General features: G+C 43.8%; 1 protein-coding gene across 1 annotated transcript; it reads left to right on the top strand.

The window, feature by feature from the left end:
• Positions 1-11,121: 11,121 nt before the first annotated feature.
• LOC306943037 (WD repeat-containing protein 37-like) lies at positions 11,122-12,666 on the top strand (the record flags this gene model as incomplete). Its single annotated transcript, XM_079529243.1, has 1 exon — positions 11,122-12,666. One exon carries the CDS (start codon positions 11,122-11,124, stop codon positions 12,664-12,666), a length of 1,545 nt encoding a protein of 514 aa, XP_079385369.1.
• Between the last annotated feature and the right edge of the window lie 11,113 nt (positions 12,667-23,779).

Genomic DNA, 23,779 nt, shown 5'->3' on the forward strand with positions numbered 1-23,779 from the left:
CCATGAGGACTACACTGGACCACCACCCAGAATGTTTAGTGTACTTTCCCCTGAGGACTACACTGGACCACCACCCAGAATGTTTAGTGTACTTCTCCCATGAGCTCATGTATTAAACATACAGTATACCTTACGTGAAGTGTTCCAGACAGACTCCGTTGGCCTCAACAGTCACTGATTGATACAGAATGTCTTGACACAGTGGTCACACCCAGAGAGATCTCCAGCACAGGGCTACTGCTGTGTGTGTATGTGTGTGTGTGTGTGTGTGTGTGTGTGTGTGTGTGTGTGTGTGTGTGTGTGTGTGTGTGTGTGAGACGGTGTGTTGACACTCTGTCCCAGATCAGATCAATGCGGCTCCTCGGGTCACACAGACAGGAATAAGGTCAGAGACAGAGAGCCAGCAAGCAGGTCTATAGGAAAATATGGATCTTCTCAAATATCGATCCGCCAAGTGCATCAACGTCAAGATCTCAGCCAGAGAGTGTTAACAAACGGAGCTGAACGAAATAATAATTGAAATTGCAACGTGAACTAGGCTACCATACTGCAATTTACAAATCACAGGCTGCCGTTAAGTGCATGGATTGGAAGGTATTCTAGTGGTTTTGTCATTCTTTTGTTTATGAATAAAGCAACTAGTCGACTATTCAACTAGTTGACTAGTAAATCCACTAGTCGCCCTTGTTGGTACTAGTTGACTAGTTTATAATATTTTTGTAGACCTCAAGATCAGCTAGATTATAGTTATAGTCACCAATGTACACAGTTTTTAAATGTACAACTATTATTAAAAAATAAATAAAAACATATTTTTTTCTCTTTTTTACATAATACGTAGGCCTAGTTAAGGCAACTAATCAACTAGTAAAATCACTAGAAGTGAAAGCCCTAGAATATTTTACCCTTAAATGTACTTAAAGGGGCATTCCACTCATTTTCAACATTTTACTATGTCATTAATGTACCTTAGAGCTGTTGTGTGGAAATAATAAAAAAGTTCCCCCAAGTTAAGAAATACAATATTAGGGAAATCTTATTTAAAAAAGGAAAGAGACTGCTTACCGCTGACCTTTTCATAAGGAATTTTCAACCACCCTAAATCCACTGTATGGTACATGATATCTTAATGGAGTTGGTACAACATATGTTCAGGAGGAAGACCATGCCTTCAAGATAAGATTGTTGGTTTCCCCTGCCACCATGCCATGCTAATTCCATTCCTAGCCTCAGGTATCGAGCTCAATCAACCTCTCCACAGCTACAATCAACTCCACCATTTACCTGCCATGGTTACTGATCTCAGCTCCACCCTCGCCACTCACCGAGGCCTCGCTGCCATGGTGTCACGACTATGGTCGTGTGTGTTATGATTAATTATGAGTGTTATGAGTTATGAGTGTTATTTTGGGATTATGAGTGTTATTTTGGGATTATAAATATATATACATGTTTATTGCTAATATTATATATATATTTATATGGTGATATTATTGGTATATGGAATTATTCTAGATGTCTCCTAATATATATATATATCTATACCTCTAGCAGCAGTTATGAACCTGTATTAGTCTAACTCTCCTCCCATGCAGTGCAATACTGTGTGTCTGGGTATTCCTGTTGGCCATGACCGTGGAGGCCTGATCAACCTCCCCGATTGGCTGACGGTCACGTGAGGGAGCTAACGGCCGTAGCTCTCACGTCTACTAAGCCCATTCACCCCCAGTCAGACAGTCACTGGGGAAACATCTTCCAGGGTCTTTCCCCCATCCGTCGTAATGCCGTTAACTAACTGTTGCCTTATTTTGTGTTGAACATTTTGATGCTTAAGAGTTATTCCCTTCGGAAAGGAATAACGTATTTTGTTTTGATATCCGTTGCTTGTCTTTTCTTTTAGTTAAGAGCCACTTATTGTACAGTTTTGATTATATTATTTATTCAACCTTTAATTATGAATAAATACTTGCATTAGACCTTGGTTTCCGTGTCTCCTCCATATGTTGCATTGCCTTCTACCCCTAGACAATGGGTTTTGTAACACATGGCAACTGTCAAGCTCTCCGCCCTATCACCGCCCTCGCTCCATCAAGGGAAGAGTATATATGTCTGTTTCACCTGCCAGTCGTGCATCGTATCTCGTACCACATCCTCCCTACCGTTTCTCTTACTAACTCTCGTTCTCCAGTTTCAGGTTCCAGATGGGGGTCTCGGATCAGAGGCGTGTCTTCGTTCGATCAGAAGAACGCCCTGCTACTCAGAACCCAGGCCAAAGCAGGGGTATCCCTCACCATCCCCCAGGGGCCTAGTCTTCACCTTCATCCTCCCCCCCCCCCCCCTTCACTCCCTCTGTAGCGCCACCTCATCCCACCTCTCATCCTCACTCCCCCCCTCCCCACCTACCCCTCCTCACTCATTCATCCGGCCCCTCGGATCCTCCCACTCAGCCTCACTCCCCCCCCCCCCCCTCCCCGCGCCTTCATCCTCATCCCCTTCCCCTCATCCCATTCATGCAGTCTAATGCCATTCACATGCATCTCATTTCTATCCTCCCTTCTCATGTTCTACTCTTTTCTAAATAAATGCTAAACCATGTTTAAACGATGTTCGATTGAATGTGTGGTCACTGGTCTGTACTAGTGAATACTTTGTTGTACTATGATGTTGCAACACGCACAGCGAATATCAATATACAAGCTCACAACACATCACAAACACGTTACAAGCTTCTACAGTAGATCTGATATTTGTTCTATTTTTGACAATAAGTCATACCGGTAAGTGTTTATATGACTCTAGACTAGAACATTGAGGCCCATTACCATTTAGCTACATCACCCAAATGAGAAATAATGGCTGTGGTCCATTTGATACCATTTCATGAGCATCCACTCCCTGTAGAACCCAATTAATCAATATTACAGTGAAAAACATTAAGCATCTGTTGACCACAAGCATGGCTGGATTCTGGTTGTGGATTTGATGCTGGGAAAACAAGTGGGCATTATGCTCGGCACCGTGGGCAGAGCTAGATATTAATTTACTGCAGTAAGGTAAGGTAAGGACGGTAAGGACAGTAAGGTAAGGTAAGGTAAGGTAAGGTAAGGTAAGGTAATTTACAAGGTGCTGTACAATAAAATAATAGGAATAAAACAAGAACATCACAATCAGAGATAAACCAACGATAAAATAAGAAACAGAGCAGCAAAAACAGTATATAGAAATAGATAAATACAGAAACAGAACAACAGTACATAGAAATAGATAAATACAGAAACAGAACAACATAGAAATCAACATAAAATAGAAATAATCACTAAAGCAAACCAAAATGTTTATTTGGATAGTCTGAAGACCTAAGTTGTCTCACATTTACCTTGGGGTGCACCAGTTCGGTTAAATAAATTGGGCCCAGCCCATGGAGAGATTTATAAGTAAATTTAAATTTGAATTCTGGAGTCGATTGGTATAGCCAGTGTAAGGCCGCAAGCACAGGAGTAATATGTGACCTTGGCTTCTATATGTGTTAGTTAACAGTCTAGCAGCCGCATTCTGCACAAGCTGCGCAAGTCGGTGTATAGAGGAGCGACTCAATGTAGTAAACAAGGAATTACGATAGTCCAAACGGGACGAAATAAAAGCATGGATACGTTTTTCCAGGTCTTGTGGTGTTAGTTGTTTATCGCCCACCGGGCCCTGCTGGTGGCTTCCTGGAGGAGCTGGACCATCTAGTCTCCCACTTCCCTGTCGATGGCTCTGGATTCATCCTTCTGGGTGACTTCAACCTCCCGACTGAGAAGCAGCTAGACCCACTACTTTCGTTTCTCGCCGCCTTTGACCTAGTTATTTCCCCATCTCCTCCTACCCATGAGGCGGGCAACCAACTGGACCTGATCTTCACCAGAGGCTGCTCTATTGCTAACCTGTCTGTCACTCCTCTTTCCAGTGAAAAGGGTAAGAAACTCTCTGATCACTACTTCATGTCCTACTCTCTCTCTCTCTCCTCTCCCCCCTCACAGCCCCTCCCTACCCACATGATTTCCTCACGTCACAATCTTCGCTCACTTTCCTCCACTGATCTTTCCTCTTCTGTTCTCTCTGCTCTCCCTGCCCCTGAATCCTTTGCTCTTCTATCCCCTGATACCGCCACAGATCTTCTTTTCTCTACTCTATCCTCTTCTCTCGACCATCTCTGTCCCCTCACCACCAGGCCTGCACGCCAAACTCCACCTGCCCCCTGGTTGTCGGACTCAGTGCGGACTGAGAGACGGAGCCTGAGAGCGGCTGAGCGCAAATGGAGAAATGGCAACCTCCCGGAGGACCTTCTCACCTTCCAATCTCTCATTTCTACTTTTTCCTCCTCTCTATCAGCTGCTAAAGCTGCTTTTTTTCTGCACTAAAATTCAGGCTTCTGCTTCCAACCCTAAAAAACTCTTTGAAACTTTCTCCTCTCTCCTACAACCACCACCCCCTCCTCCCTCCTCGTCCCTCCTCCCTGACGACTTCGCCAACTTCTTTGACAAGAAGGTGAACGATATCCGATCCTCCTTCCCTCCTCCCCCGGCTGGTGCCCTGCGCACTACCCACCCCCGTCTGCCTGCCACCCCCCCCTCTCTACCTTCATCTACTCCTCTTCCCCCCCCCATCCCCTCTCTATCCCACTTCTCTCCCCTCTCCCCTAATGAGGTCCTTCTCCTTGTTACCTCTAGTCGCCCCACCTCATGCTCTCTGGACCCGGTCCCATCCACTCTGTTGCAGTCTATTGCACCTGAACTTCTTCCCTTCTTAACCCACCTTATTAACACCTCTCTGACATCTGGCTACTTTCCCTCTACTTTCAAGACTGCCAGAGTCACCCCCCTCCTGAAGAAACCGACACTTGACCCCTCTGAGATCAAGAACTACAGACCGGTTTCCCTTCTATCCTTCCTATCTAAAACTCTTGAACGTGCTGTCTTTAAACAACTGTCCTCCTATCTCCACCAGAACAACCTCCTGGACTCCAACCAGTCTGGGTTCAAAGTGGGTCACTCGACAGAGACTGCCCTGCTGGCAGTGACGGAGTCGCTCCATGCCGCTAGAGCGAACTCTCTCTCCTCCGTCCTGATACTCCTGGACCTGTCTGCAGCGTTCGACACGGTGAACCATCAGATCCTCCTCTCCACCCTCGAGGGGATGGGTGTCTCAGGCTCTGCACTCTCCCTGTTTGCATCCTACCTGACGGGTCGCTCCTACCAGGTGATGCTGAGAGGGTCTGTGTCAGAACCACACAGGCTCACAACTGGGGTTCCCCAAGGCTCGGTTCTGGGTCCTCTTCTTTTCTCTCTCTACACTACATCTCTGGGTGCTGTCATCCACTCCCATGGCTTTTCCTACCACTGCTATGCCGATGACACCCAGCTGATCCTCTCATTCCCCCCCTCTGATACCCAAGTGGAGGCACGCATTGCTGCTTGTCTGGCTGACATCTCGGCGTGGATGTCGACAAACCACCTGAAGCTCAACCTGGACAAGACCGAGCTGATGTTCCTCCCGGGGAAGGGCTGTCCGCACCGAGACATGGCCATCACCATTGATAATGCTGTGGTGACCTCAACTCGGACTGCGAAAAATCTGGGTGTGACCCTGGACGATCAACTGACGTTCTCGGCAAACATCGCATCAGTGACAAGGTCCTGCAGATTCCTCCTCTACAACATCAGGAGGATTCGCCCCTTCCTCACGGAGAAGGCAGCCCAGGTGCTCATCCAGGCTCTCGTCATCTCCCGCCTGGACTACTGCAACTCCCTCCTTGCTGGTGCTCCGGCATCTGCCATCAGACCTCTGGAGCTTGTTCAGAAAGCTGCGGCTCGTCTGGTGTTCAACCGCCCCAAGTTCTCCCACACAACCATCCTTCTCCGTTCTCTACACTGGCTCCCCGTAGCGGCCCGCATCCAGTTCAAAACCCTGGTGTTAGCCTATAGGGCAGTGAAAGGAACAGCTCCTTCCTACCTCCGGGCTATGGTCGATGCCTACACCCCTGCCCGACCACTTCGGTCTGCCACCTCGGGGCGACTGATTGCCTCGTCACTCAAGGGTCCTTCTGGCCGATCCACACGGTCACGACTCTTTTCTGTTCTGGCCCCACAGTGGTGGAATGAACTCCCCACTGATGTTAGGACAGCAGAGTCACTGCCCATATTTCGCCGCAGGTTGAAAACCCACCTCTTCAGGAAACACTACCCTTCCTCTCTGCCTGACCTACTTGTTGTTAACTAGTTGTACGAACGCTTGTTTTCTATTGTTGTATTGTTTATTGGATCTTGTTTAGTCGATACACTTAATTGTTTTAGCTCATGCTCATTTGATTTAGCTATTTTGTCTCATCTGGTTAAGGAAATAGGTAGCTGATATATTGCACTTTTACCTTAGCGCTAGGTATACTCTTGGTTGCTTGTTTTTGCAGAAAATGCACTAAAGACTTCTGGTGATTAGTAGTTTTTGTTCCCTACCTATGTTGAATACACTTATTGTAAGTCGCTTTGGATAAAAGCGTCTGCTAAATGACTGTAATGTAATGTAATGTAATGTAATGTTAGTAACGTCTTGATTTTGGCAATGTTTCTCAATTGGAAAAAGCATGTTTGGACAACCTTTTTTTACATGTGGTTCAAAATTAATTTGGTGATCGAATAGCACACCTAGGTTTTTGACACCTTTGTGAAATTTTCTATTATACCCACAGACTCTGTATTTCACAGTGGGTGCTCTCGGGTCCTATAGCCTAATTAGGATTTCAGTCTTGTCAGGGTTTAGCTGTAAAAAGTTGTGGGGCATCCAGACAGTCCTTAATAGAATTTAGACATTCTTTTAAAATAGAAATCTGAGAAGTGCTGAGAGGATTTAAAAGAAAAATACAACTGGGCGTCATCAACATAACAATGATACGAAATGTGATTAAAACGACAGAGGTAGCATATATAGGGAGAATAAAACAGGGTCAAGAATGGAACCTTGAGGCACACCACAGTTTAAATGCGCGGAGGCGGACACATGGTCATAGTCATGGTCAGTATAGCTGAAATGCTAAATAGAATTTAGAATTCTAGCCCTGTGGTTACTAGTGAGGCTGGCAGGCTGCAAATCATCTTGATAACGGTTTGAGCTGATCACGCATCCATGGGATCAAGCACTGTCACGCTTTTCCCACAAAGGACTTCTCAGTGTTATTCTCATTATTCTGATTTGCAAATGCAACCAAAGTCAGGGACGATGGATCAACAGAAAGCTCCCAAATTTACAGAGATGCAGTTGAGTGGAATGCAGTCTCACTCCTTTGAATACAAACTGTATTTATTGTTTTATTTATTGTACGTGGGAAAACTGTGGGAATCTCACAGCACTCACAATCCCACCTCTTCCACCATCATGCCCTCAGCCTCAGGTCCGGTGATGCCAAGTTGCCAACCTCCTGCTGGGCCCCAGGACCAAGCGAAGTGTCTGGGGTGACAGGGCTTTCTCATTTACTGCCCTCTCTCTATGGGACTCACTCCCACACTCACATCAAAGCAGCACCCACTTTAAAGTGTAGATTGGGGTCCCAGAGATAATTGAAAAAGAAAAAGAAAAGAAAAACCATCAAATTGGGGTCTGTAGCCTAATGCATATCAAACTGGGGTTCCTCGAAATTAAAAAGTTGCGAATCATTGGTCTACTCTAGTCTTGTCTACACACCATGTCAGTGTTAAATAGTCACATTTTAAAGAAAGGCGATTCCCACACAGTACAATTTGAATTTGAAGCCCTTCCTGAGTTTGTTGACAGCATGTGTGCGGACATTACGTTTACTTTTAGTTTGATTTTGGTTCAGCACCAGTTATATCAAGAATTGTGCATATCCTACCTCTTTTCAAATAACCACATTTCTGCCTCCTAATTGAAGTCTTTCTCAAGGGATAAAAAAAGAAGCTGCTTTTGAAAGGCATGAACTCAATTTGAATTTCGCTACGTATTCTTTGATGTAATCAAGTCACGTTTGAATGCGTTGGCAAATCATGGGACTTGGAGATAGACCCACAGGCTGAACGACTTTAAAATAAGTGACCTGTGTTGATTGAAGTCATTAAATCCAGCCAGTGGTCACAGCAGTGAATGCTTAGACGTTTTTACATTAAAGCCAGGGTGTAACAAGAGCAGCTTTAGGCTCCATCAAAACCCTCCGCAAATACGTCTCGCTGTGTAATTGGGTTTGTTTCCAGTTGAATAGTAATGGAAATTGGGCTGTGATTGTTGTGTTCTTTTCGCAAATGACTCTGCTGTTTGGACAAACAAGAAGGCCTTTGAGAACTGCAGTGCAACGTGGTAAGTCTTTGGTACTGTTGATTTCTTCTCACTTCACCTTTACCAGACGGAAGTTTAGGTGGTCCATGGTCATTTCTGTGCCAAGTGGCTCTAATAAACACATTCTACTGTAAAACAAAACTATATTGGTAATGTGAGCAATGTCCAACATCTCTGCTTTACTGCATAGCCAAGTTTATATGTCTCTCTAAAAAAGTAACTTATTAAAACAAAACTTTGACGGAAGGCCAGAGACGTGGTGAACTTCACAAAACTAATAACAGAGTGAACATACCCCTTAGAGAGAAGATGTTAAAAACAAAAAAAACAAAGACATATCCACCTCCACCACATCCCCTAATCTCTTCAAACATGACTTCCTTATAATCTCTCCAATGGCAATTATTGACTAAATCCATATACCATTAAATGAGCTGTTGAAATGTCACACGCCATGGGGCTCCAAGGCCAGACTCCATGGGACCATCCACTCAGCTGTTGAACCACGGAACTCTGAGGTGGGAATTACCAGGTTAGCAGGGATATATTGTCTCGTCCGATAGCCGATCGAAGACAAATCTGGAAAGGTTAGTCACGTTCACTGTTGGTGGCTCAATCATGGAAAGGATATTTCCTCCATAGTGTAGCCTACTCTCTTACCGGGTGTCATGGAAACAGAAGAACATTCACTCCTTCTCACACTGGAATGAGCTGTGATCAAAACACTATCCTTCGCAACTCAAAGGGGTTGAGGGTGCCATTAACACTGCAGCCCCATATTATGCGTATGTAACTATTGACAAAATAAAGTTATTATTGTTTTGATTATATTGTCATGCGGCATACTTCTGTTCTGTGTTCTGTTAGTGTGGCCCAATGCGACAAATCTATACCTGTAATGTCGCTGTGTGCGTGCGTGTGTGCGTGCGTGCGTGCGCGCGCGCACACGCATGTGTTGATTGACTGACAGATGCAGACGGACCAAACGGCTATCTGTGTGAACCAGGTGGGTTCCTGTTTTTGTCTTTCAAGCCCTGCCCTCATTGTGGAGGTCATTGTTTGGTTCTCACATTTGCCTTTCTGAGTTGGCTGCTCTGGCGTGTCATCATCCCTTATCTGTGTGCACAGCAGCTTGGAACTTGGCTCTCTGTGAATGAGTGAATGAATGACTTTCTGAATGAACCAATGGGGCTCCATAAAACTGTCAGCGCTTCATGGACTTGTTGACTCTGTATGTATAAGTCAGGCTACTGGGTTCCCCGTTCCTTTATAATGAGCCTGGGCTCTGTTGTGCAGTGACTGTGTCAGACTCATTTCCTATTCAAGCATGACGTTGTTCAACTTCAAAGTCAGCTCGTAATGCAGTGCTGCTGCAGCTCGGCGGGAACTTTCAAATCAAAACGGGAATTGAAACCACTTTCAAACCTGGCATCCCTATTTTGGTAATAATGTCATTATGGGTGGAAATACCGGTTTATTGGTGATCGAAGATGCATTGTTGATGATTTCTCCAAAGACAGACAGACAGACAGACAGACAGACAGACAACACGATGTCCTGCAGGTGAGACAGGGGCTTGCAAAATGCCAGCCACTTTCCTGATGATGATTGATTGATTGGTTGATTGGCAGGTTGGGAGTGGGCGGAGCTTGTGGGCATCAGCCTCCAGCATGCCGGCCTGTCAGAGCAGGTGCAGAGAGCTGAGGACTCTGAGTGATTGACAGCTCAGGCATGGCCAGGCATTGTGGAGTGGGCTCTCTGCCAAGATTAACTTTCAGCTGCCGAGCCTCGGAGATTGCTCTGTGCCAATGCCTGGCATGGTGTGTGCGTGCGTGTGTGCATAATGCATGTGCATGTGTGTGTGCGTGCGTGTGTGTGAAAACTGTGCACGTGCGCAGTGTGTGTGTGTGTGTATGTGGGTGTGTGTGAGTGAGAGAGAGACAGAGAAGTGTTTTATTAAAGGAAGATTAGATTTATTCTTTCAAGGAAGCAGCCTGCAGGCCTGATGGAAGGGGAGAGTTTGTCATACAAGTGTGAATGGCCCTTTAGGCTGCTCAACAGTGTATGACCCGAATGTGACCCCAATCAGCTGAAGGGGTCATACCCCAGACAGACAGACAGACAGACAGACAGGCAGGCAGGCAGACAGACAGACAGACAGACAGACAGACAGACAGACAGACAGACAGACAGACAGACAGACAGACAGACAGACAGACAGACAGACAGACAGACATTGGAGCGGTTACGGTTATACACCACTCAAAAAGCATGTGCACGTGCACATTCACATGCAAGCACGTGAACATGTTTGCACCCTTGCCCAAATATGGAGACATACGTCATCTTTACATCACAGATCACTGACATCATAGATTGTCTATATGACCTCACAGACCGGTTTATGACATCATAGACTGTCTATAATGACATCACTGGCCTGCATTACGAGCTATATGACAAAAACGACTGGCTACATGAAGTGAGATCCACATGCCAAGATTAGACCCTCTCTTGATGATTGAACATAGCTATAATTGGATAAAGCAGCATGCTCCATCATGCATCTCATTTATGATATATGTATTTCAAATAGATAGGTTGTAACATCTGTCAAACATCTGTACACCCCCCCCCCCAGCTTTGACCAGATCCAACAGATCATATAGAATTCACCCTTAAATCTTTTAACAGAATCACCTTTTACAGAAACACCGAACAGATCTACCAGAACTAACACATTTTCACATTTCAGGCGACCTCCCAAGCAGGAGGTCAGTGGAAGGCCGGAGGTAGGAGGTTATGCCCTTGGAGGGCGGAAACAGCAGCGTTGCCCCGGTCCTCCGTCCTCCCCAGCACAAGCACGGGGTTCACAGCCTGTCCGCACGGTGCTCTAGCGGCATCGCGGCACACCGAGCAGCTATGCCGGAGGGCCAGGAGTCCAGGCTGCCTCCGGCCCTGAGGAACAGCCTCCTGGATATGTTCGCTCAGATCCAACGCGGCTTCGAGGACCTCTACATGGAAAACCTGGAGCTGCGTCGGGAGGTTGACACCCTGAACGAGCAGCGACTGGCGTCGTGGGGGGACGGGCAGAGCGGTGAAGGCGGGGGAGGAGACCCCGCCGTGAAGGCGGCTCTGAAAACAAAAGCCAGCCACGGCACCAGCCACCTGTCTCGGAAGCTGAGGACAACATATAAGGCCTCGACCAGCAAGATCGCGTCTAGTTTCAAAGCCACCAGCGGCGGCTCCGGCTCCAGGGCGGTGTGTCAGCTAGTCAAGGAGTTTGTGGGCCACAGGGACGGGATCTGGGACCTGGCCGTCACCCGGACGCAGCCTGTGCTCCTGGGCACGGCCTCCGCTGACCACTCGGCCATGCTGTGGAGCGTAGAGACGGGGAAGTGTCTGCTGAGGTACACCGGCCACGTGGGATCTGTCAACTCCATCAAGTTCCACCCCACGGAGCAGCTGGCACTCAGCAGCTCGGGGGACCGCACGGCACACATCTGGCGCTACGCGCCGCAGGCGCCCGCCACCGCCACACCCGCACTGGACAGCGATGGCGATGACAAGGACCCATCGGAAAGAGATGATGGGGAGGCGGGGGACGGGGGGGAGGCGGCGGTAGCCTGCGAGGCGGCAGCGGTGTTGCCCACTGTCCGCGTCGCGACCACGACACTGACCGGCCACCAGGGCGTGGTGATCGCTGCTGATTGGCTGGCGGGAGGGGGGCAGGTGCTGACGGCCTCCTGGGACCTCACGGCCCGCCTGTACGAGGCAGAGAGCGGCGAACTGGTCCACACACTGGCCGGACACGAGCGGGAACTGACCCACTGCTGCGCGCACCCCGGCGGCCAGCGGCTCTGCCTCACCGCGTCCCGCGACGCCACCTTCCGCCTGTGGGACTTCCGCGACCCGTGCGTCCACTCGGTCAACGTCTTCCAGGGACACGCAGGCGCCGTGACGTCGGCCGTGTTTGCTTGTTCGGCAGGCGGCGACGACAACGCGGTCGTCTCCGGGAGCGACGACCGCACCGTGGCGGTGTGGGACCTGAGGAGCGCGCGGTCGCCCGTCGTCGCGGTGCACACCGACTCTCCCGTCAACCGCATCGCCGTGTCATCGCGGAACATCATGGCGCTGCCGCACGACAACCGCCAGGTGCGTCTGTTGGACCTGAGCGGGGCGCGGTTGGCCAGGCTGCCCCGCGGCGGCAGGACGGGACACCGCCGCATGGCCTGCTGTGCCGCCTGGAGCGACCAGGGCCAGACCGCCAACCTGTTCACCTGTGGCTTCGACCGGCGGGCGCTAGCGTGGAGCGTCAATGTCAGCGCTCTGCTGCAGGACAAATGATGCTAAACCGGCATGCACACACGTGCACCAACGCACACGTGCACCAACACATGCAACATGCACCAACGCACACACTAGGGGCTTCACCTAATCGACTAGTCAACTATTGTAACCACTACTAGGAGATACTGTTGCCAGTATATAGTCAACAAATCGTGGACAATTTATTTTTTGTATTTTTGAGCGGTGCTAACCGCTCCAACATGTGTGTCTATTAGTTGGTAGCAGCACAGTTACTGTGGTTACTGTGTCTATGGCCTACCTACATCATCATCATGATAAAAGGCACCGCTCACTTCACATGAGTGTGATATTTAAGGGGCGCTAGCCCCTTCTATAAACAGCTTTTGTCCCCACACATCTCAAGATTTGCCATTGACCACGGTTAGAGAATTCCGGTCAAATGTCCGCTAAATTTTGTCCCCGTCCCCGTTTTGCCATTGACGATGAATGGAGAAATTACGTCAAAATTCCGCTAAATATGACGTAAATTAAACATCAAAACATTAAACGCCATTGACATTGAAGGGAAAGTTTACGTCATACGTAAACGAACAAATCAGCTAACCAATCACAGGCAACAGGCATTCTGATTGGCCAGTATGAGATGATGCATGATGATGTAAGATGATAAGAGCGCCCCTCACTTCACACAGTGTGATTTTTTTACTTAAAGGGTCACTTCACCCTAAAAAAATATATGTTTCATGATGTTTAGAAGATTTAGAACACTTTCCTGGGGGTCTTTATGTGTGTAATATGTGGTTTCAGATATTTTAGATTCAAGGTTCAAGGTTCAAGTTTATTTAGTGTCCCCGAAGGGCAAATTGGGTTGCAGCATACACACTAGACAGTACATCAAACAAATTAACAATACTAATAAAAACAAACAGTACACATAGCATGCAGATACCAAAAGTACAGTAAAGTGCACGTTAACCATAAAAGTGCAAGGGTTAAATGTTAAAGTGCTATGCAATAAGTGCACGTTGGCCATAAAAAGTGCGTGTGCATAGACACGAGACCAATAAAGTGCTCATAAGGTTATCTCCTTGACCTACCCACAGCAGCATTCAATGTGCAAGACAGGGACAAAGAAATATGTGTGCCTGCTTTTTTGTGGCACAGGGGGCTCGCAAGCGAAGGCCAGACGGGAGGACTTTGTACTCTCCATTTAATGGAGTAAATGTTCTAGGCTGTTCAGCTGAGCCAATTGCCTTAGAGGCCACTTTTACAATTTTCCCAAGGGAGTTCTTGACTCTGATACAAAGATTACCATACCAACAAATAATCGAAAATGAAATGACAGACTCGATGTAGGCACTGTAAAACAGTTTCATCAGAGTCTTGTCGACATTGAACTTAGCCAGTTTCCTTAAACTGTGTTACGGACCAATTAGTCTAGGGATAAATAAATAGAAATACCAGAAATAACAATAATAATAAACGGCTCGCCGTTACAATAGGCGTTGTTGACCTTTTTCATACATCTATCAGTCATAAATTTAGTGTGCCTAGATATTTATAGCGGGATACAATATCTACTGTCTGTCCATTGACAACACTCTTCTGGGGGGATTGTGGGGAACGTCTAAAATCTATGCATAGCTCTTTTGTTTTAGAGACATTAAGCTGCAAGAAGGCGTTGTCACACCAGGATAGAAAATCATGCAACACTTGGCCATGGCAATCATCATCATTGTCAAGCAGGCTGACGATGACCGAGTCGTCAGCGTACTTAATGATGAATCTGTTGTGGAAATGGCTAAAACAATCGTTGGTAAAGAATATTTAGAGGCAGATAATACACAGCCCTGCATGGGGCGAGCCAGTAAAAGATGACAGGAAGCTAGACAGTGTCTCATTAACCCTTACACGTTAAGATCTGTTAGTTAAAAAGTCAAGAATCCAGCCCACCAGACAAGCATCTACACACCAAAGGAGTTAACCAGTGTATCAACCAAAACATGGGGCTGTATGGTATTAAAAGCTCAGGAGAAATCAATAGAAATCAGCCTAGCATGGGTTTTACTACCTCCAAGGTGCTTGTGCAGGAGGTTAAGTAAAGTGGCAAGTGCATCTTGAACGCCCCTTCCAGCCCTGTACGCAGACTGGAGGGGTCCAGAGGCGCTCAGTTTTTGCCACAAGCTCAGACTTGACTAGTTTTTAAAATTGTTTCATGATCAAATAAGTTAGAGCAACAGGTCTGAAATCATTAAAGGTGCGGTGCAATTAAAAATATGGGAATTTTATTTTGAAGTTTCACCCTGAACAAGGCAAGCTCACTGATTTTGTGAACCGGATCAGAACGTTGCATCCCTCCAGGCTATGGGACGGAGCTCTGCTACGTGCGTGACGCGCACACACACATGCAGATCACAGAACGACAGGCAGCAAAGCTCATGGATTATGATCTACCCTATAATGTTTTCATATACATATTTTAGCATGCTGCTGTGGATGTCATCTTGAATGGGATTGAAGGTGTAGTGATAAATGAAGTTTGAAATTTCAGCCTCAGACGGCAGGATCTTAGTTTCTGAACCAATCGCATCCCTCCAGGCTATGGGACGTAGGTCCGTCTCATGCACGACCATGGGGACTGTGTCCCCACAACACAGTCCATTTGACTCGGCTGTGTGAAGATGGCTGCCGTGAGCAGGTGCACAGAGGTGTGGAGCGTGTACCACGCTACAAACTTTTATAAAACACGATAAAAGACTCAATACTGAACACCGACATTGACACCATGTGATGACATTGAACATTAAGGATCTTGGATTAAACTACAAATAAGAAAAAATGGCAGGAAGAGGTAGAACAACAAGACGTGGAGTAGGTGGAGCGCCCGGTGGTGCATCTGAAGACAATCAAGCTTATGAAGAGGAACAGCAAAGCGTATTGGGCCTGTCAGAAATAATGCAAGAAATAAGAGCATTTCGTACAGAAACGGCTGGCAACTTTGGAGCATTAAAGAAAGAAGTAAGCGAACTAAGAGATGGAATTGGAGAATTGAAAACAAGAATGGATCAAGCAGAGCTGAGAATTGCGGAGAATGAAGATCATGATATCAGTATGACTAACGCACTTCTCCACAGTCTGCGTCTTCAGAAACAATTGGAATCAAAGTGTGATTTATTGGAAAGTCACTCCCGAAAGTGCAATTTGAGAATTTATTCCGTCCCGGAGGAAGCTGAAAAGAATAATACTTTTGGATTTGTGGAGTGGCTTATCCGAGAGCGGCTGGAGATTGAGAACGAAATCCCTATAAGCGCAGCACATAGAATTGGAAAAAAGTCTGGAACTGAAGAGTGGCCCAGGTCAATAATTGTTTGTTTCCAAAATGAGAATGCGAGACAGAGAGTGCTGCAGGCGGCCTGGGCGAAGAAGAATCTGAAAATCAACGACAAGAGGATTTATTTTGACGAAGATTTCACAGACCAAGTCTACAAGGAGCGTGGGAAATACAAAGAATTAAGGAAAAAACTTAAAGAGAAAAATATAAAGTCAAGAATTGTGTTTCCCGCAAAACTAAAAGTATTCGAGGAGGACGGCACATTCAAGATGTTTGATAACCCGCAAGCAGCAGCAGCGGGTGTTCATCGCGAGTATGGCGTTTCTGTGAAGATACCAGCAGGAAAACCGGACTTCGAGTCTACACTGAAGGCAGCGGGATGGAAGACAGCAGGCTCGGGAAGGAGGAGAACGCAAGAAAACGAGAATGAACTTATGACAAGTGTGAAGACATTACTGGACTCACTGGAGCGACATGGAAAAGACAAAGAGGTTTCTCTGGAGCAACATGAAGAAAGCAAGGACTAGAGGTATGGATTTGACACTCAAATGCACAGGGGGCAATTTCTTCCCTGTTGATAAACTCTATGGCTGATCTACTAGACGAGAGACAAATCCTAACGGGACCCGAAATGGAACATAATATGTATGATTTAGATGATGTTGACCCGGAGAGTCATGTATTTAATTATATTGGGGACACGTGTAAATACTATACTGAAGACCAAGTCAAGGATGTTGTTGAACTTGATAATTCTTTTTCACTTATTCATTTTAATTCTAGAAGCATGTATGCAAACTTTTCAGATATCAGGGACTTTTTAAATACATTTGAGACAAAATTTAAGGTAATTGCTTTATCTGAGACGTGGTTGAAAGAAAAGAAAGGTCTTGATTTTAATTTAGAGGGTTATGAATTATTTTATGCCAACAGGGCTAACAGGAGGGGTGGGGGTGGGGGTGGGGGGGGGCTAACAGGAGGGGTGGGGGTGTAGCCTTGATAGTGAGGTGTAGAAGGGCTGACGATATGACCACTATAAGTAATGATTTAATGGAATGTTTATCAGTGGAAATAGAATTAGAAGGGAAGAAAAATATTGTTGTCATGTGTGTTTACAGAACACCTGGGTCTAATGTAGAAATGTTCAAAGAAAAACTGGAAGAACTAATGAATGGATTAAATGAAAATAAGACACGTTTAATTTGTGGAGATACCAACATAGATCTAATCAGTGTATTGAAACATAAAGCAACATCAGATTTTCTGGATACATTATATAGTAGAGGGTTTTACCCCTTAATTACCAAGCCCAGTCGAATTACGACAACTAGCGCAACATTGATTGACAACATTTTTATCAATGTATTAGAGAATGATATTAAGAGTGGGTTAATAATAAATGACATAAGCGATCATTTGCCTGTATTTGTAACATTCAACAGTCAAATAAAGAGTAAGAAAGAGGAAAATTGTCACAGATATGTTAGGGTAAGAACGGAGGAATCAATAAATAAGTTAAGAAATTACCTCTTAAATGAAGAATGGAAAGGAGTGTATACAGAAGAGGTAAATGATGCATATGAGTCATTTTTGAATTGTTTTCTATACCATTATGATAAACGGTGCCCAATAACACAATGCAGAAATAAGAATAGGTACAATAACAAGCCCTGGATAACAAAAGGTTTACAAAATGCATGCAAAAAGAAAAACAAACTTTATAGAGATTTTATGAAATACAGGACAAAGACGGCTGAAAATAAATACAAGGTTTATACAAAATAAATCATAATGAGACAAGCAGAAAGAATACTATAACAAAAGGTTAGAAGAAAACAAAAATAATCTTAAAGGAACTTGGAAAATCTTAAATCAGGTAATAGGGAATAAAAATACATCTACAGAATTGCCCACTTATTTTACTAATGACAACAAGAGAGTGATAGAAAATATAAATGAAGTGGTCAATGAATTCAATTCTTTTTTTGTAAATGTAGGGCCAAGTCTGGCCAATTCCATTCCACAACATGCTGGGCAAAATGATGAAGGGGGAAGTAGAGTGAGTGAAAATGAAATTAAATCAATTGTAGCAAAATCAAAGAACAAAACATCAACTGATTGTGATGGGATAGATATGATCATTGTGAAGAAGACTATTGACTGTATAATTAAACCTTTTAGTTATATCTGTAATCTTTCTTTTAGTACAGGAGTTTTCCCAGACAGGATGAAAATGGCAAAGGTTATACCACTTTTTAAAACAGGAAACAAACATGATTTTACTAATTATAGACCAGTGTCGCTGCTTTCCCAGTTTTCTAAAGTACTTGAAAAACTGTATGTACAAAGATTGGACTCATTTATTGAAAAGAATAACTTACAGAGTGAGAGTGGCTTTCGGACCAATCGGTCAACAGCTCTGGCACTCATGAAAATAACCGATGAAATAACAACAGCAATAGATAATCATAAACACACAATAGGTGTCTTTATTGACCTCAAAAAAGCGTTCGACACAATTGATCATACTATTTTAATATCTAAATTGAATAATTATGGGGTAAGAGGTGTAGTTCTAGATTGGTTAATCAGTTACCTTCACAACAGGCAACAATATGTACAGTTGGGGGGGTCATAAATCTGATTCTATGAAGCTTGAATGTGGGGTACCACAAGGCTCGGTCTTGGGACCTAAACTTTTTATTTTGTATATTAATGATATTTGTGAAGTGTCAAAGTTAATGCAGTTTGTTTTGTTCACGGACGACACTAATTTCTTTTGTTCAGGGGATAACTTAAAAAGTGTAGCAGAAAGCATTACAAATGAAATGGTTAAATTAAAAAGGTGGTTTAATAAAAATAAGTTGTCATTGAATTTGAAAAAAATAAAGTTTATGATTTTCTCTAATTTGAAAAAGGATGAAATTATTCTCACTATAGATGGAGTGAATATTGAAAGAGTGAATGAATTTAGGTTTTTGGGTGTTATATTAGATGAGAAATTATCATGGAAAAATCATATAGCATATATAAAAGCCAAGGTGGCCAAAAGTATTTTTATTTTGAACAAAGTAAAATATGATTTGGATACGAATTTATTGAGGATGTTGTATTGTACACTGGTTTTACCATATTTTATTTACTGTTTGGAAGTATGGGGTAACTCATTCAAGAGTAATATGAATCCTTTGATTATGTTACAAAAAAGAGCGTTAAGAATCATGTATAAAGAAGATTTCAGAGCACACACCAATAGGCTTTTTATGTTATCAGGTGTTTTGAAAATCATGGATTTGGTAGAATTACGAACATTATTAGTGGGGTTCAGAGCGAAAAACAAATCATTACCAATACAGTTACAGAAGTCATTTGTGTTTAGCTCAGAGGATGAGGACCATAGAAGAAGACATGATTTTAAACATCTGTTCGCTCGGACTACACTAAAACAAATGTGCACTTCTGTTACAGGTGTAAAGTTATGATAGGGGCAGGTATAAATAAGATTTATCTTCTTCCTGCTCCTTTTCTTTCTGGTATGGAATATGTAAAAAAAATAAGTACAAAGTAAAAATGAATATGATCATGTAAAACCATAACTGAAAAGAAATAAATAAATATGAAATGAAATGAAAAATGCATGCATATGCAGAGTAGTTTGTTTACAAAGTGACAGAGAGATGGCAGCAAAGCCAGGGGATTTCTTTCTAACTTGTACACAACCTATACACATATTTTAGCATGATGATTAAGTTTAAAACGAGTAATCCACTGCCTGGATGTCATCTTGAATGAGATTAAAAGTATTTCTGTATTTCTGTAATCAAAACCACCTGTGTTTGGAGGACGATGCAGCAATGGGAATCAAATGGGTGAGCTTAATTTGTATTGGCTTTTGATTTAAAAACACCTTTGATATAAAAACACACACAAATTAGAATTTTCCCATTCTTTGGGCATCCATTGTTAGGTATGCACATATGATGACCACAGATATGGTCTAAACGTTTAATTTCACTACACCTTTAAAAACTGAGGATTTCTGTAATCAGTAGCAGCTGTGTTTGGACGGACGCACAGATATCGGAATCAAACAGGTGAATTTAATCAAGCTTCATGTGTACCTCTATACGTCATCACGCATCACGTTTTCGTTCACAGGAAATAATTAAAATTTGATTTGTATGGGCTTTTGATATATAAATACACAAAAGTGAAAGTTTTCCCATTGTTTTGGCATCCATTGTTAGGTATGACCATGATGACCACGGATATGGTCTAAAAGTGTGAAAAACTTGATTTATTTATTTTTCATTTCACTACGTCTTTAAGCGTTTGGGGATAAAAGATAGGGCCTAGTTGCTCGGCGCAGGTCTTTATCAGGTCACCACCAATATTGTCTGGGCTGGGACTTTTCCCAGGCTTACAGCCTTTAAAGGACCTGATAACACACATTTTTTTTGCAAAAAAGGGTGTCCCTTTAAGTAAAAGTATCAATACTGCATTGTAGAAATACTGAAGTAAAAGTCCGGAATTCAAAATGTACTCGAGTAAAAGTGCAAAAGTATTGATATCAAAATGTACTTAATAAGGTACCAAAAGTAGAAAGTAGCCTACTCATTATTCAGAATGTCACACATTTTCAGATGTATAAAAAAAGTTCTAATAATGAAATGAATAATAATGAAAATCTACAAAGTATTAAGGCAGTAACTCAAGTGCAGTACTTGAGTAAATGTATACAACTTTACACCACTGCTTCCGTAGGCCGGAGCCGTTCCACATCGTGATGCATTGGGTGTAAGCTAGCCGTTTAGTATGTCTGGTGGCACAGACCTGCAGGCTTCAATCAACTCTTGCTCTGTTCCTGCATCAGTGTGTATGTCTGTATAGTGGCTGCTGGGGCAGCATAAAGTCACTTTAATGGAGCTCAGCTCCTTCAGCAGGTGAGTTGAGACAAATTAACTCTCATCAGACCGTTGTTCCATGGTATTGATTATAGAAAACTGTGGCTGTGCGCATCCAGTGCACGTCAGCTCTTTGTAAATGTCACCCCGGAGCAACTAGACTGCATTTAAGTTTCAGGAGATCAAACTCTTATAAGCTATAGTGCTGCCTGTGGGGCCTTTCAGATAGTCAGTCAGTCAGTCAAGTTAACCCCTTGGCCTATATACTTTGTCGTACGACCCATCCATCCATCCATCCATCTTCAACCAGTTATCTGTGGTCGGGTCGCAGGGGCAACAGCTCCACCAGAGATCTCAAGAACTTCCTCTCCAGAGAAACAAACTTTATTCTGTGGGATCCCGAGGCGTTCCCAGACCATTTTGGAGACATGATCGCTCCATCTGATCCATTGTCTGCCCGGGGGTCTCCTTCCAGTTGCATCGAGGACCTCCCTGGGGAGACGCTCGAGAGGCTTCCTTACCAGATGCCCGAACCAAGCAGCGATTATACTCCGAGTCTCTCTATTATAATCTCTATTGGGAGATGCCACCCGTCTGAGAACTCATTTTGGCCGATTGTATCCGCAACCTTATTCTTTCGTCATGATCCACACTTCATGAGTCATGACCATAGGTGAGAGTAGGAACGAAGATTGTTCGGTAGACAGAGAGATTTGCCTTCTGGCTCGCACGATGAATGGTGAAAATATCCGATCTGCTGGCTCACGCGGCGTCACAGACTCACATATCATGATGCGTTGTGAGCTATCTTGTGAGCTTTTATTTTCACTATTTTGTATTTTTATTTTTAAAGTGATCTATGACTAATCAACTGCCTATCCACTATTGATGACTCCACATGTACAGGTAGTGTACTGTATACAATTTAAGTTAAATATTATCAAATGTGTGAAAATAATGTTTGAGGTATTTCTGTGGCCTATACTGGCAATGAGCGCACTACAACGTTTGGCACTGCAGTTTCTCACTAAGCAGTTTATTGTTTATTAAAGATCCCCATTAGCAGTGTTGATTTTGTCGACTAATACTATATGACGACTATATGACTACCTTTTTTCTGGCGAAAACTAAATGGAAACTTCTTCTGGGGTCCAAACACATCACAAATCACAATACCAATCATAAAATGCAGTAGAGCATGATCAATGTTAGTGAACAAAAACAAAACAAAACAGGTTTGTCTGCCATAAAATACCAAAATGAATAACTTAAAATGTCCTTTCTGATTATTACTTCCTTGAGTTTCTTTTTGAAACCAAATGTATTTCTTGTGAGTTTTAATATCTGCGTTCCTACTCTGTCCTGACTGATTTGCTGCATGTTGTGTTTTTATTTATTTTTTCTCTATGTTTTTATACTTTTATTTTGTTCTTTGCCATTGTTCTATCATTTTAACTACTTGACTGTGTTTTATTGTATTCTATTTTTGTGTCCTGCCCTGTGAAGCACTTTGAGCTGAATTTATGTATGAAAGGTGCTATACAAATAAAGTTTGTTATTATTATTATTATTATTATTATTATTGTTAGTCAAATGTGGGGATCACATCCCAGTATGACATGGCTCTGTCCATTCCTGTTTTCCTAAGTGCATTGGTTCTGGGCAGAGGTAAAGTAAAGTGACCACTTAGTGCCTGTCTAGTATTATAACCATGTCTTGGTTCTGGGCAGAGCTAAAGTAAAGTGACCACTTAGTGCCTGTCTAGTATTATAACCATGTCTATCATTTGCAGGTGATAGCTGTAAAAAGCAGTGCATGATCTCTAAAGGTCTCTAATTTTGTGTGAATGCCGCTGAACGACTACCAAGATTCCCATCTTGTCATCCTGTATCTGTATACTGTATGTGAGGTGCGCAGGGAAGAATATGCGACGCACACATTAATCTGTTTTTGAGTGGTGCTAGCCACTCCTATAGACAGCTATGTGTGTGTGCGTCTGTCCATGTCTGTCCGTCCAAGCACAGACAGCTGCAACACCTCAACAATACCACTGGATAGCACTGTTGCGCAGAACGCACCAGAACTTAGAAATTACCCTGAATTACTGAATTTTATAGACTAGAGGCTCATTCATGTGTCTCCAATACCATGGGGATCCTTAAACAAACGTAGCAGCAAGGGGGGGTAACATTCACCAAAGATAACGTCACGACACATGACTTTGGAAAGAGATTTTGTGTAGATCGTAGTATAGAGGGTAACTGAAGTGATAGATGAATTCCAAATATATTCAAGTATTCTGCAGTGCCCCTGCACATGCGTCACAGCACCCACTTAGAAACTGCACTAAGAAAGAAAGAAAGAAACTGCTGTCAGGAAGTGTGGAGTAGGACCCACATGCAAGACCAGCAGGCAGGTTGCAGTACTATAGGTTCACTTATAATTAGAATATGTATGTAGAATATGTTCAACAGAATATGGCTCACACCCTCACTGACACTAAAATGACAAGCATACAAACAAACATCTAACAAAACAAGCAAGCATATATAGACAGAAACCTAACTAGACACAGGTGAACTCAAAACACAATCAACACAGGGATAGGCTGGGGAAAACACTACAGGTGACTAGGGTTATCAATAATTAGGGTGGCTAAACAAGACAGGAAACAGCTACAAGGCAAACAGGAAGAACACAAACATTACTACAAATTAACATACACAACAAACACCTGGGGAATGACCAGACTAACAGAAGTCGGAACTAGACGCAGAAAATACAAGAGCTACAGAACTAAACAAGCAAAATTAATGTAAATCAGGCAAGCAAAAGTAAACACCTAAACCAAACAGGCAGGAAAGAAAATGGCAACATGGTCAAAGTCCAAAGGTTGAGGAGCAGCCTGTGACAA

Source organism: Electrona antarctica (assembly GCF_951216825.1).
Source record: "Electrona antarctica genome assembly, chromosome: 19".
Taxonomy (NCBI): Eukaryota; Metazoa; Chordata; class Actinopteri; order Myctophiformes; family Myctophidae; genus Electrona; species Electrona antarctica.